The 16,003-nt window shown below is 37.6% G+C and overlaps 1 protein-coding gene across 1 annotated transcript in view; it reads left to right on the top strand.

The window, feature by feature from the left end:
- The first annotated feature begins 555 nt into the window (after positions 1–555).
- ORC5 (origin recognition complex subunit 5) overlaps positions 556–16,003 on the top strand; it is an 83,622-nt gene continuing 68,174 nt past the window's right edge. Inside the window, exons 1-5 of the mRNA XM_004090184.1 lie at positions 556–770; positions 4,351–4,443; positions 7,634–7,834; positions 10,687–10,761; positions 13,236–13,347. Coding sequence (XP_004090232.1) covers positions 699–770; positions 4,351–4,443; positions 7,634–7,834; positions 10,687–10,761; positions 13,236–13,347 — 553 coding nt within the window. The 5' untranslated portion in view covers positions 556–698. The remainder of the gene's footprint in view (positions 771–4,350; positions 4,444–7,633; positions 7,835–10,686; positions 10,762–13,235; positions 13,348–16,003) is intronic.

The following is a 16,003-nucleotide window of genomic DNA, read 5'->3' as shown; positions in this document are numbered from 1 at the left end:
TTTTTACTATCACCCTCAACAACAAACACTACGACTTCCTCCCATTAGGATTGACAGGCCTTCCACATCTGGTTTCAAGCTTGCACGAAAAATAGTAATTCCAAGCTGTGCATTAAACCCCATTACACCCTGTTTTGTACTCAATGCCACTAATTTCCCACAACGTCGTCAGGAAAAAAAAAAAAAATCTTTTGACAATATTAGTCTTCTAAGTCCGCCTTCCACGTCCCTCTAAGGGCCCCAGCTCCCGGTCCGTCTTCTTAGGCACTCAAGGTTTCTAAACTTGGGGCTTCCAGCCGGGAAAACTAAAGGCACGGGGTTCACGGGTCATCGGAGGCCCACGGGACCCCCTTAACCCCTTCCACCCCTTTCCTATTCGCCCACCTCCACGTCATCTTCTTAGCCTTTGAGTGGAAAAAGTGTCAGCCCGAAATCCCCACCAAGCCGAAGAATCCGCAAAGCCCCGGAGCGCACAGGACCAGCGAGAAGACGATGGTTCCGGCCGTGGGACTAGAGCGGCGGCGACGCTCGGCGTACGCGCTGCCGTCACGCCGCAGCCCGGCAGCGCCGGCTCCTCCCACGACGCAGCGGGTCCGGTTTCCGGCGGGAGCGTGGGCCGCCAGACTCGGGAGAGGCTGCCTCTCGTGTAAGGGTCCTGTGGGCTGGCTGCAGTGGCCTCTGCGGTGGTGCCCGCCAGAATGCCCCACTTGGAAAACGTGGTGCTTTGTCGCGAGTCTCAAGTGTCCACCTTGCAGTCCTTGTTTGGAGAGGTATTGTAGTTAAACTGTCTTCCAGATCCTGGAGGCAGGCGTTTCGGTAGTCTTGCGACCTGTTCCAATATTTTTTTTCGTGTTTGGATTGAGGGCCAAAGGGCCGTTTTTACGTTAAATAGGGGTGTTGTGGTTCTGTACTGCTCCTTCACCCACAGTGTCTTCCGAATATTGAAGAGGAGACTGTCTGAAAAGGACCGGCCTGCACTATAGGACGTTGCCTAAGACGTGTTTGACACACGCCACACTTTTGAGAAGTTTGCCCACATTACCTCCTAGAAGTTGCTTATTATCTTACCCCAGCCCAATGACATTTATGTAACAGATGTGTTTGCAGAGTGTTATTTATTCAAATGTAAGTTCACACGTTTCTGTGCGGTAGTTGGAGTGAGTCAAGTGTAGAGAGGTGGTCGCTTTCAAGGCCACTAAGGGCCAAAGCAATGCTTCAGGTTTAAAAATTTACTGGCTTTTCCAGAATTGTCAGAGTCCCGAAGAGGTCTAGGGTAAACTTTTCTTCTTAACTGATAGTTAGTTCACAGGATGCCCTAGAGAGGAGTTTGTCTTCTCTGGATGAACATAGATACGTAGGGAGTCCTTTCAATAGGCAGAGGGTAGCATTCACCAATTCAAAATTTAACCTATTTTTGACTATTTTCTGGTGGTCTTTGATGTGCTTTTTGATTCGGACTCAATCAGAATTGGAATTAATCAAACTTGGATCTTACCTGCGAAGAGAGTGAATGAGAATTTAGGGTCATACTCATACCCCATCTTCTGGTTTGCTTTTTTAAGTACAGTCATGCGTTGCTGCCACTTAATGAGGGGGATACGTCCTGAGAAATGCATCGTTAGGCAATTTAATACCTGTGAATATCAGAAAGTGTATTTACACAAACCTAGATGGTGTAGCCTGCTATACACCTAGGCTGTATGGTGTAGCCTGTTCCTCCTAGGCTATAAACCTCTACAGCGGTGCTACTATACTGAATACTGTAGGCAGTTGTAACACAGTGATAAGTCTGCATCTAAACGTATCTAAACATAGAAAAGGTACAGTGAAAATAGGGTATTATAATCTTATGAGACCACTGTGATCCATCTTTGAACACGTGACTGTACTTTCATCCAACTAGAAATATTGCATGGCAATTTGAGGTGGTCTGTGAAGCATTAGTGGAAAAGTACTACCCTCTGTCTAAAGGGGTGCATTATTTAGGGAAGTTAGAGATCAATCACTGCATCTTCAATTAATTTTCTATTTATAATGCTTTCAATTATAGTTATATTATTACTGGAGCATTTTCTTGATTATGTTCTCTGCATTTCATCTCTGGAACGCAGATCACTCCAGCCAGAAATGCTCCTGCTGAAAAAGAACGTTGGCAAATAGGGATGAGTAGTATTGACTTAGTGGTGGATCATAGAAGCGTTTTTGACCTTTGCTCTTAATGAAAATTATGTTTAACAATATTTTAATATCAGTTTTCTGCAAGGTGCTGTGCATGTGGGAAATACAAAGAACTGTAGCAAAGAAATATAAAAAATTGGTTCATGTTTGTAAGAAGACTCATTTGTTCAATAAATAAATATTTACTGAGCACCTTTTCTGTGTCAGGCACTAGCTTATTGCAGTTTATGTTAACGAGATTTATAAAGGTGAAAGGTTAAATAACAGTGGAACAGTTCAATATAATTTTAGGTCACAATAGGAAAGATGTTTAAGGTATTATTAGGCAACAACATGTAATGGATAGCAGAGATACTTAGCAACATGCATTTAATTCTTGAAACAGAATTTTTTGTTTTTGTTTTTTGAGACAGGGTTTGGCTTTCTTTCCCAGGCTGGAGTGCAGTGGCATGATCTTGGCTCACTACAGTCTCTGCCTCCCAGGCTCAAGCAATCCGCCCACCTCAGCCTCCGAGTAGCTGGGACCACAGGTGTGTGCCGCCAAGCCTGGCTATTTTTATGTTTTTTGTAGAGATGGGGTTTCACTGTATTTCCCAGGTGAACTCCTGAACTCAAGTGATCTGCCTGCCTTGGCCTCCCAAAGTGTTGGGATCACAGGCGTTAGCCACTGCACCCTGCTGAGACAGAATTTTTGAGCCAGTTAATTTATATGATTGTTACATATAAACTTTAGAAAAAGATTCATGTATTACATTACCTATTCATTTCCAGTAAATTTTTAGTCTATTTTTAGCCATTGAGCTGCTTTTGCCATAGCTGTATGCCATTTAGAAAGTCTTTTTCCTGCGTAAATCTGAGTTCCTGATTTGTCTTGTAAAAGGAAATGTTTAACTTAGTGACTTGAATGTAATAAATGTTTGTGACTGTTGCTGTAATCGATGATAATTAATAGAGACTCAACTTTCTGATAGAAATTGCATAATCCCATTTTCTTGTAATTATTTAAAAAAATGTATTATTAAAAGATAGGCCAGGCGCAGTGGCTCACACCTGTAATCCCAGCACTTTGGGAGGCCCAGGCAGGCAGATCACAATGTCAGGAGTTTGAGACCAGCCTGACCAACATGGTGAAACCTCGTCTTAACTAAAAATACAAAAATTAGCTGGGCGTGGTGGCACGTGCCTGTAATCCCATCTACTCAGGAGGCTGAGGCTGGAGAATCACTTGAATTCGGGAGGCAGAGGTTGAAGTGAGCCGAGATTGCGCCATTGCACTCCAGCCTGGGTGACAGGGTGAGACTCCATCTCAAAAAAAGAAAAAAAGAGCATTATTAAAAAATAATCCAATTTTCCTGTAATTGTTTTAAAAATGTAGACTATAATTTCCTCCAAAGTAGATAATGTCTTTTACTGATATTTGTACTCTTCAGTACCTCATGGTTTTCAGCATTTAGTAGGTATCTAATGAAAGTGTTCATTTAAGGAATGAAGTATAAGTATTTGTAGTATTAACTAGACCAGAGAGACCTTTGACAATATTTACTTTTCTCTAAGCTGCTAACTTAATGTACTGCAGGAGGATCTTGCAAATATGTATTTTAAAATAAATGCTGTGCAGATTTTATTAGTGTTTTATGTGATCTAATGTATGCATTTATGCCAGCATCAGTGAGTATGCATAGTTCAGAAGTAGTCTATAAGTTTTCCTAAGAATGAGGACCCTTGAAATTCCTTTTAATCTTTTGATTATATGTACTTAATTTCATAGCATTAAAATGTATAGTGAAGTTGTGGCATCCCAGGAGATAAGAGTCTTTAAGAAGGAGTAATATAAAAATGGAGTATGAACAAAATTGTTCTTGAAAAATCTCTTAAATCTGCTATGAAGTTGAAAATACAGGTTTGTGTATGTAAACCTGTATGATAATAAAAAATATATATAGTATGTAATAAAATATGCCAAATATGTTACAGAAATTTTAATTTCATAACAAAGTGCTTAAGAGTTGAATTCAAGTAGGTTCAAAGTGTGTTGACGCATCCACAATATGCTCACTGTTAGGGATTTGGATTGAATATTTAACTTTTCCACATACAACTTTCTCACAAGTTGATAAGTATTTATTTTCTATTTTGTATGTGCAGCCTCATATTTATCTTTTCTCTCATTAGAGACATCATTTCAGCTTTCCATCCATTTTTATTTATGGACATACTGCCAGTGGAAAGACCTATGTAACACAAACGTTGTTGAAAACTTTAGAGGTAAGAATAAAAATATTAAATATTTCTTTGCCATTCTTAGTGTATAATATTGGTACTGATAATTGTGAATCTCCATAAATGCAAAATTGAACATGCCACCTTTACATTGCCCTTCTTCCCATATTATCTTTCTCCATGAATGATCTACTATCATTGACACAGTTGTCCAAACTTGCACTTTCTTAACTTTTTCCTCATCTTCCCTCATTTAGTAAATCACATCAATAAACTTAGTCTGTTGCTTCACATTCTTAAAATCATGTCTCCATCTACCTTTAATCCTAGCCATTGCTGCTAGGATTTTCATTTACCATTGTTTTTTTCCATGTATTTCTATAAGTCTCTTATTTGCAATGTTCACCCAGCAGCTAGGCCATGCAAATCTTACTTAATATCTTCAAGACAGTGTTCAAGTAATTCGCCCAATATATAAGACGTTTCATGAGCTGAATTTATCTTTCATAACACAGTGGTTAAGAGTTTGGGCTGTGGAGTCTGGCAGACTCATTTTCCTTTTTGGATTCACCAGTTAGTGCTTTCTCCATCTGCAAAGTTGGCTCATAGTGACAACATTTGGGATTAAGAGAATTAAATGTTAATACATGGGAAGTGCTTTCTGCAGTACATAGTGCGTAGTAAGCACTCAATAAAGGTTAGCTGCTATTATTGATGAGTATTGCCATACTCCCTTTCATATCCTAAACCAGAGATGGGCAGTCTTTTTCTTAAGGGCCAGATAACTAACATTTTCTGCGTGTGGACCACGTAGTTTCTGTCTCACCTACTTGACTCTGCTGTATCGTGAAAGCAGCTATGGGCATTCTCTATGTGAATGGGCATGACTGTGTTTCAAAGCAACAGTATGTACAAAAACAGGTGGCTAGCCCACAGGCTTTGGCTTGCTAATCCCATCCTCCTCTAGCACTGAGGATGCATGTTTAGGATGGCATACTGAACTGTGTACAGTTCCTGCTCTCTTACTTTCAAGCCATGGCACATGTTGCTCCCTTACTTGGAATGGCTTTCCTGTACTCGCTCTTCCTGTTGCTTGGCAAATGCTTATTTATTTTGCCAGATTTTCTTCTACTTATACTCTACAAGGTCTTTCCTGATCTTCTAGGCTGTATCAGATGCCCCCCCGTTTTGTAACCTTAGCACCCTGTGCTTAATTCTGTCATAATATGTAGCCCTGTCAGCTATGATTTTGTGTTTATGTTTCCCTGGCTTTAGATTGTGAGTTTCTTGAAATTATCCCTATCACCAAGCACTTTACTTGGCACTATTAACTTGTGGATTTCAGCTTATTAAGTTGTGGATTCCAGCTTTTGATCCCAAAGATTATCTGTGCATTTTAAAAACACATATGCCTGGGCTATATGCTAGACTTCAGAATCTGAGTGTACAAGGTCTTGGTCCAGGCATTTGCATTTCAGAACCCCCTGAATGAAGTGCTCCCAAAATATACGTTGAATAAAAGCAATAAAACCCAATAAGGAAGTTTCATATTTAAGGGCTGTATTCCATTTTTTATCACATTGTAGTTTCTGCTGTTACTTAATCAGTGTAATATATGATTATTGTTACTACTTCTGATACAGGGACTCAGACAGGCACTTAGAATATGCTGCCTTTAAAGGTCATGGATAGCACAAATGCTGTAAGCAAGACACTATGCATAGCAGAGATGTTGTGGACTTTTGTTCGTAAAGGATAGTAAAGGAGTGAGAGAGAAGTGATTTAGCAAATGCTGGTGAAACTGTCCCCAAGTAAGTTTAATGTGGCTTTAGTGACACTGTTTTTCAGAGAAAGAAAAGCCTTCTTATTGGATAAAGTTTATAAAATCACTAAAAATAGTTACCAATTCTATTATTTGTGCCAAATGCCACAAGTTATCTTCCTCAGAATGAATCTGCTTTTGTGATCTTATTTTGAGGATAGACTGTATTTGTGAGCAAGTCTCGTTTGTGTCCTTATTACTTCTGGAGTTAACTCATTTTGATATTTTGATAGTTTTTTAAATGAAAGGCTAGTTTTTTTGTTTCGTTTTGTTTTGTTTTTAAATGGGGTCTTGCTCTATTGCCCAGGTTGGAGTGCAGTGGTATGATCACAGCTCATTGCAGCCATGAATTCCTGGGCTCTAGTGATACTGCCACCTCAGCCTCCCAAACAGCTGGGACTATAGACGTGCTCCAGCAGGCCTGTCTAATTTTTTTTATTTTTTTAAAGATGGAGTCTCACTGTGTTTCCCAGGCTGATCTTGAACTCCTGGGGTCAAATGATCCTCCCACCCCTCCTAAAGCCCTGGGATTACAGGCAGGAGCCATATGCCTAGCAAAGAGCTAGTGCTTACAGTCCTCATAGGAGGATTGCTATGGTTTCTAACTCTTAAAATTCTTTTTTTTTGACTTGGTAAACGTTTATTCAAGGATGTTATATTAAAGTTATAAGTGTGAAATTCCTATTAAGAATTTTAACATTCAAATATACTTAGATTTCTTTCTTTTTTTTTTTTTTTTTAATAGAGACAGGGTCTCACTATGTTGCCCTGGCTGGTCTTGAACTCCTGACCCAAAGCCTTGGGATTACAGATATGAGCCACTATGCCTGGCTGATTTCTTTATAAGAATTCTTTATAGGAAAATACAAGTTTGCCTTGAATTTCCATAAGAAAGAAATGGCAAGCTGAAAGAAATAATTGAAGTGAGTTTAATGAAGGGACAATTTTATAAAGATTGAGGAAATTTTATGGGAATCACTAAGGGATGATGGTACACCAGGGCCTTTACCACCTCTAGGCCTGAAGGGACCATAGAAAGGAGCCCTTATTGGAACCAAACGAGGTGTAGCCTTAGAAGAGGGGTTGTCCAACTTGATCTTTGGTAGAAGAGTATCCACTGCCAAACTAGGGCCACTGAGGGGTCATGGTGGGAGTCAAGGAAATCAATATCCAAACTTCTCTCCCACCGTTCTCCCTTAGTCTCCTGCTGGTTCTTTCCATTGGCTTCTCCATCCAGAGCCAGAAAATAAGAGAGTCCAGGTGATGTAATTCTGTAGCTGTCAGGCTCTTGGGGCATGGGGTGGGTTTGGTGGGATATAGATTTAGAAAGGCAAATGGAGAAAATCCAGCACAGCCATTATTGTGTCTGTGTGTTTTCTTCTTTACTTACAATGTTTTGGTTTTCATTTTCAGCTCCCACATGTCTTTGTGAATTGTGTTGAATGCTTTACCTTGAGGCTGCTTTTGGAACAAATTTTAAACAAATTGAATCATCTTAGTTCTTCAGAGGATGGATGTTCTACTGAAATAACCTGTGAAACATTTAATGACTTTGTTCGCTTGTTTAAACAAGTAACCACAGCTGAAAATCTCAAAGATCAGACTGTATATATCGTAAGTAATTTCATTTGATTAGATCATCTCTTATCTTATCTTGGAAACTGATAATTTATTAGATCAATTTTCATATATTTGTTTTGAGTCTCATGTACAGTGCTCTGTGCCAGGCACTTTTAGTATACAGAAATGTATTAAACATATTCCTTATCCAAGGGAAGCTTCATTTAATAGAAAAGATATGACACATGCATATGACTACATGCAGAATGTGATAAGGGATTGTCACCAGATGCAAAGTATTGACTGTGTGTGTCCAATACAGCTTCATGAGGTATTAGCATTTGAGACAGACCTAAATGAATCAGAGTATTCTAGGAAGAAATTGAAGTAGAAGAATTTCAGATAGAATTATACAAGTAAAGGCATGCAGCTGAAAATGGAGGCCAGAGAGTACCAAATAGTCTAGTTTTAGTGGGTTATAAAATATGAAGGGAGAAAAAGAAGACTGGAAGATAGGTTGGGGCAGATCATGGAAGGTTTAGAAAACTATACTAAAGCACTTTATTTAATTTCTTAGGGAGTGGATAGGAGATAGTAAAGACTTTAGAGCAACAAATATGCCTGGTTACTCTGAAGGCATGTTAAAATGATCATCTTTGGAATTGGATAAGAACTACCCAAGACTGAATAGTTTATAAAGGAAAGAGATTTAATTGACTTAGAGTTCAGCATGGCTGGGGAGGCCTCAGGAAACTTATAATCAGCAGAAGGCAAAGGGGAAGCAAGGCACCTGCTTCACAAAGTAGAAGGAAGGAGAAGCTCCTTATAAAATTGTCAGATCAGATGTGAACTCACTATCACAAGAACAGCATAGGGGAGCCACCCCCAAGATTCATTTACCTCCATCTGGTCTCTCCCTTGACACATGGGGATTATGGAGGTTACAAGTTAAGATGAGATTTGGATGGGGACACAAAGCCTGACCACACCAATCCACACTTGGCCTCTCCCAAATCTCTTGTCGGTTTCACATTTCAAAGCCAACTATGGCTTCCCAGTAGTCCCCCAAAGTCTTAACTCATTCCAGCTTAATTAACCCAAAAGTCCAAGTCCAAAGTCTCATCTGAGATAAGGCAAGTCCCTTCCACCTATGAGCCTGTAAAATCAAAAGCAAGTTAGTTACTTCCTAGATATAATGGAGATACAGGCAATGGGTAATTACAGTCTTTTCAAATGGGAGAAATTGGCCCAAACAAAGGGGCTGTAGGCCCCATGAAAGTCTGCAATCCAATAAGGCAGTCATTAGACTTTAAAGCTCCAAAATGATCTCCTTTGACTCCATGCCAAACATCCAGCCCGCTGATGCAAGAGTGGGCTCCCACGGCCTCATGCAGCTCCACCTCTGTGGCTTTGCAGGGTAGAGTTGCCCTCTCTGCTGTTTTTACAGGCTGGCATTGAGTATCTGTGGCTTTTCCATGCACACAGTGCAAGCTGTTGAATCTACCATTCTGAGGTCTGGAGGATGGTGGCCCCCTTCTCACAGCTCCACTAGGCAGTGCCCCAGTGGGGACTCTGTGTGGGGGGTCCAACCCCACATTCCCCTTCTGTACTGCCCTAGTGGAGGTTCTCCATGAGGGCCCCGCACCTACAGCCAACTTCTGCCTGGACATCCAGGCATTTCTGTACATCCTCTGAAATCTAGGCAGAGGTTCCCAAACGTTAATTCTTGATTTCTGTGCACCTACAGGCCCCACATGTAAGCTACCAAAGCTTGGGGCTTGCACCCTCTGAAGCAATGGCCTGAGCTGTACGCTGGCCCCTTTTAGCCATGTTCTGAGACTGCACAAAGCAGCAAGGCCCTGGCCCACGAAACCATTTTTGCCTCTTAGGCCTCTGGGCCTGTAATGGGATGGGCTGCCATGTGAAGACCTTGGAGACATTTTCCCCATTGTCTTGACTGTTAACGTTTGGCTCCTTGTTACTTATGCAAATTTCTGCAGCTGGCTTGAATTTCTCCCCAGAAAATGGGTTTTTTCTTTTCTACCTCATGGTCTGGCCACAGATTTTCCAAAGTTTTATGCTCTGCTTCCCTTTTAAATATAAGTTCCAGTTTTAGATAATCTCTTTGTGAATGCATGTGACTGAATGCTTTCAGAATCAGCCAGGTCACCTGTTGAATGCTTTGCTCCTTAGAAATTTCTTCCACCAGATACCCTAAATCATCTTTCTCAAGTTCAAAGTTCCACAGATCTCTAGGGCAGGGGCAAAATGCCACCCTTCTCTTTGCTAAAGCAAAGCAAGAGTCACTTTTATTCCCTGTTCCCAATTAGTTCCCCATGTCCATCTATGACCACCTCAGTCTGTACTTCATTGTCCATATCACTATCAACATTTTGGTCAAAGCCACCCAACAAGCCTCTAGGAAGTTCCAAACTTTCCCACTTCTTCCTGTCTTCTGAGCCCTCCAACCTGTTCCAACCTCTGCTTGTTACCCAGTTGCTATAACAGACTACCAAGGACTGGGTAATTTATAAAGAAAAGACATTTATTTCTCACAGTTGTGGAGGTTAGGAAGTCAAAGATTGAGGTCTCTGCATCTGGCAAGGGCCTTCTTGCTGCCTTCTCTCATGATGAAAGGTAGAAGTACAAGAGAGGACGAGAGTGAGCAAGAGGTGACAGAAGTCCCTTTTATAACAAAGCCATTCTTTCAATAACCCTCTCCCTTGATAACAATAACAGAGCCCTCATGACTTAATCATCTTTTATGCAGCTCCACTTCCCAATACTGCCACACTGGGGATTAAGTTCCAACACATGAACTTTGGGGGACATAATCAAATCATGTCATTTTTAAAGGCTTTGTAAATGCATTTCTTTTTGTTTTTTTGTTTGTTTGTTTTTTAAAGGTTCTAGATAAAGCAGAGTATCTAAGAGATATGGAAGCAAATCTTTTGCCTGGATTTCTTAGATTACAAGAATTGGTAAGTAATGTGAGAAAGTGCTTTTTCCCCACAACTTAATCAATGGATTGTGTTGTAAAATTTTTTCATTTTGCTATTTGATAGGTGAGAATTAGTATTTTAATATAATTTTAGTTTGCATTTCTTTTATCAGTAAAGCTCAGTGTTTTTTTCATAGTAAAATCAGTTGGTGATTTTATAGCATGTTATTCTTCAATTATTTTAGCTTTTTCTCTGTAATTATGAAGTCACTGCTTTCTATTAAAAGTTTTTAGATGTTGCTAGAATAAATAATGGCAGAGGGCCAGACTTGAAAATCTCAAGGATTTTAAAATTTTCTTTGCATTTCAAAATAAGGATAATCTAAAATAAGAATAACATGGCTATTCTGGATCATCTGGATTTCTATCTTATAACCACTCAGTGTCAGCATTTACTTTTGTATTTCAGTTTACTCTTGTGTTGGCTTCACAAAGTACAGTAAGTCCTCACTTAACATCTCAGTCGATTCTTGGAAACTGCAACTTTAAGTGAAACAGCGTACAGCAGGTTCTTCCTTACCTTCAGCGTCATTTCGTTATAACATTGTTGAGGAAAAACAATTGGTTTCATTATATGTTGCACTTAAAGTCACAGTTTCCCAGAACCTATCAACAACATTAAGCTTAGGGTTACTAATTAATTCTACTGTGATTGTCATGGCCCAATAAGAAAAGGACAGGGGCGGACTTACTAGGCATTTGTGTCAGGTGAAAGCCAAATAATATTACAGATGAAACAGGGTTTTGTAATAGTTTGAATAAGGAAAATTGGTGAGGGAAATAGCTGTGGTTGTTTCCAGGTGGAACCATATTCACCATATTCACAAAGGGAATAAAGATTTAGTTTGAGCAAAACAATACTGTTCAATATATTCAGTTAATATTAATTTAAATTTTGTTGGTTTTATAGTTTGTATTTACAAATTTATTTTGGTTTTATAATTTTGTAAGTGCTTTGAGCATAAGCAATTTATACCTACCTAATTTTATGTTTGTATGTATTAAAGTATTACGTAATACTATAATAAAGTAAATACTTGGGGAGAAGTGCTTAAAGCATTTCTGCCTTTCAAAGTTAAATACATTTCTCAAGTTTGAGAATCTGCTAGAAGTTTAGAGAGGCCACTGAGATCACTGTGAGCCCAGGGCTGACTCCTGAAGTTTACTTTTAGTAATAGTTGAGGGAGGAGAGGTATAGAGAGGACAGGATAGTAAGTGTAGCTATTGGTGGCCTATTCTGGAAGTTAACCTCACACAGTCTTGCTTTTCTTGGTTTCATTAACTCTTGACATTTTATTACTGAGACTCAAGATCTGTCTTCTTTGAGTAGATGTCTACTCATTTCCTATTTCCTTTCCTTTTATTTATTTGTTTCATTTGTATTTGCAGGTTTTTGCATACTCATCCACTATTTCCTGTTGCTTTGCTCTAGAACTCACCATCTGGTATCCAGAGTGCATTACTGTCTTCTTGCCTTTTCAGTGTAGATCACCCTGTGTTTTCCTCCTTATGCCCAGTAATGGTGATCATGCATCCCTTCACAACAATTAGGACTTTTCACCATTTTTTAGTTTCAATTATAGAAACTGTTTGAAGAAAATTAAAAGGTTTAGAGTAATCTCAGCTGAACTGGAAAAGAGAATTGTTTTGACATTTCTGGAAACATGCTTGATTTTTAAAAATGTATTTCATTTAAGAGAAATCTGGCAAAAGCATTTCTCATTTTTTTATAGTAAGTATTTATCTAAGTAAAAGGAAGTTTAAAATATGTTGGATATCATATATACTGAAAGTACTTACCAGATGAATAGATGAGAACATTACCAATTTAAAATCTTTCTGCCCAATAAATATCCTCTTCTTTTTAGCCTCTCAATATATTTAAACTGATTTTATAAAATGCTTTTAGATAATCATATTTTTATGGCAAAAACAATTCAATAATTTGTTATTAGGATTGTGATTAGGGCATGCTGTTTTACCCCTATAGAAATAAATTCAGAGATTCTTAAAAAATCAGACCCAATATGATGGCTAATGCCTGTAATTCCAGCACTTTGAGAGGCTGAGGCAGGAGGATCGCTTGAGTCCAGGAATTCAAGACCAGCCTGGGCAACATACAGAGATCCTGTTTTTACAAAAGATATAGAATTTAGCTGGGCATGGTGGCACATGTCTCAGCTACTTGAGAGGTATAGGAGGATCACTTATGCCTAGGAGGTTGAGGCCACAGTGAGCTGTGATTATGCCACTGCACTCCAGCTTGGGTGCGTGACAGTTTGCAAATGGATGACCTCCTTGATTAGGTTTTCTAAATATGGTTTATTAATATGCAAATAATTTGTTATAGGTTAGAACTTTGGGGGATTTATTTGAAAGAAAAATCCAAATGGAAATACTGCTCTGATTAAGATTTTTAAATGCAAAGTTACTTTTATTTCTTTCTTTTTACAGGCTGACAGAAATGTGACTGTTCTCTTTCTCAGTGAAATTGTTTGGGAAAAGTTTCGTCCAAATACTGGATGCTTTGAGCCGTTTGTCTTATATTTCCCTGATTACAGCATAGGTAAACCTTAAAACATTTTTTTGGCAAATGATATGTATGCAGGAGAATAGTTTTTGTTGTTTGAAAGATTAAACTAGCATATTCAAATGGGAATACTTTGATATTCCCATTTGATATTCAAATGGGAATTATAAAAAATGTTGATATTCAAATGGGAATATCAAAGTAGTAAACTGTTAAGGTTTGCTGCCAATCTCAAATAAGATGTTTGTATTTCTGCACTTATAAAATTTTTATTTTGGAACTGTGAGAGGTTATTGTATAATTACTAAATTTTTTTGGATGAGCAGCTCTCATTTGTGCTAATGTATCTTCATTTTTTTAGTCAGTACATTAAGATGTATGTATATTGTGATTATGACATCTGTACAAATAATCAGACTAGACTTGTAAAGCATTTTAAGAGTGTTGAAATCTTCATTTACCGTATACTTGGGTTAAGTACCATGTTGTGCTTATATCTTTTGATTTTATAAATCTCATTTTCTTTACTGTAACTCATACAGTACCAGTTACCAGCCCTTGTGTTTCTTATTTTCTTGGGGGCTGTATTTAATCTTAAATTTCATAGATCCTGATGATTTTGGTCTTTGGAAGAACACAATAGCTTTTTGTGTTGCTGAATAGCTTTGTGGATTAAGACTGGGCTGTCATACAGAGATGATACTTGGGATTCAGAGATTATAACTGTGAAGTATAAAATGGTTAGCAGTCTATAAAAAAATAGCATTCCATGACCTTGGCCTCATTAACACTATCCCTCTGAACTAATCAGCTGTAAACATACCTTAAGATTAACACATTTTTGTCTGTTTTCACCAGAACAGCAGTCAAATAACACCTTCTGTCATAGCTAATTAGCTGAGTTTTTTTTTAAACAGCAACCCAAAATAGTTGGAGTCTTTATTGTCATTAATTTCTCATCCATAAAAATCCCAAAATAAAAAAGGGTAGGAGGAAAAGTGATAAAGGATTTTATTTAAAAAAAAAAAAAAAAAGCTGTGTACCTATGTCAGCACTGTTCATAGTTCAGTTTTTTCATGACCCATTTTAAGTACTGAAAAATTATTTAGAATTTAAGAAAATTATAAAAATTGATTTTATACATTTCAGTCAAGTTGAATTAATGTAAGTATAGAATTAAATTTTAAAAATTCTATAATTTAAATTTATAGATTTAAAATTTAAAAAGTAAAGATACAAAGCAGCATAGATGAGAGTTTGAGGACAAAAGTAAATAAAATGGTCTTACTAATTTTAGTGAGTATAGGATAATAGGTTTTTGCAAAGTATATAATAATGGAGCCAAGTTAAATTCTGATTTTTAAATTTTAGGGCGTTTTACATATTGTTTTTTTTTTTTTTTAAGCAAAAACACTGTAGTCAGACAAAAAGCCATTCAGAAGGGGAACATTAATTGATAAGTTGAAATTATGGTTAAATGTGGAACCAGGGCAAAGAGATTATCTAAGTGGTTAGTGTTATCTTGTCATAATAACTTGAAACATGTCGTTTTCAGGAATATGGTGTCTGATTTTAAGGACCGTTCTCCTCTTAGCAGTTATGGCTAAGAGCCCAATTTGGAAGTCTTGTTTTCTGGTCTTTACCTCATGCAGACTACTCATCTTTCAATGATGGATATTTTTTCTTTAGAGAGATTATAATGCACTTGATTAGGTTTTTGGTTTAGTTATTGTGTCACTTTGGGTAGATTAAATTATGTTCTGATAACAATCTGAAATTTAGTGACTTACAGTTTCCTACCTAAGAACATTTGTACTGCTGTTGTCTTACATTTTACTTCCATATTTATTATAAACCATGTAATACTCTATCAATTATAAACCTCAACTATTATTATAAACCTCAGATATTAAATATTATTATTTTGGCTTTAAAAAATAACAGGACAAGAAAGAAAATAACTTTTATTGTTTATCCTGCTGGGGATTTGTTGAGTTCTTAAGTCTGTGGGTGTATAGTTTCATCAGCTTTGGAAAAATTTCAGGCAGTATTTCTTCAAATATTTTGTCTGCCCCCCCTCACCTTTTCTTCTCTTTTTTGTGTGGGATTACATTATAGGTATGTTAGAGCACTTTATATTGTCCCACTGAAAGTCTCTTTATTTAAATTTTAAATCTTTTTGTGTATGTGTTTTATTTGGGATTGTTTTTTGTTTCTATGTCTTTAAGTTCACTGATTTTTTTTTTTTTTACTAGTGTCTAGTGGGCAGCTAATCTAATCCTGTAGAATTTTTCATTACTGATCTCATTATGCTTTTATTTTCTTTTATATCCTTGAGCATATGAGCATACTTATGATAGTTGTTTTAATTTTCTTGTATACTAATTCAGTTACCTCTTTTGTTTTGGGTTTGTTCCCACTGACTAATTTTTCTCCATCTTGGGTATCCATTATGCTTTTTCATGTGTCTAGTAGTTTTTGATTGAATTATAGACATTGTGTTTTTTGTTGTGTTTTGGACTTTTTCTCATTAGCATTTTTAATTACTTACAGATACAGTTGACCCTTTTAAGGCTATTTTTAAGCTTTTTTTGGAGAGATGATCCAGAGTAGCCATTATTCCAGGGCTAATTTTAGCTCTACTTCTAAGACATAGTTTTTCTGGAATCTCTACTGAATGCCCTGTATGTTT

Source organism: Nomascus leucogenys, chromosome 13 (genome assembly GCF_006542625.1).
Source record: "Nomascus leucogenys isolate Asia chromosome 13, Asia_NLE_v1, whole genome shotgun sequence".
Lineage (NCBI taxonomy): Eukaryota > Metazoa > Chordata > Mammalia > Primates > Hylobatidae > Nomascus > Nomascus leucogenys.
This window is presented reverse-complemented; position numbering and strand designations above follow the sequence as displayed.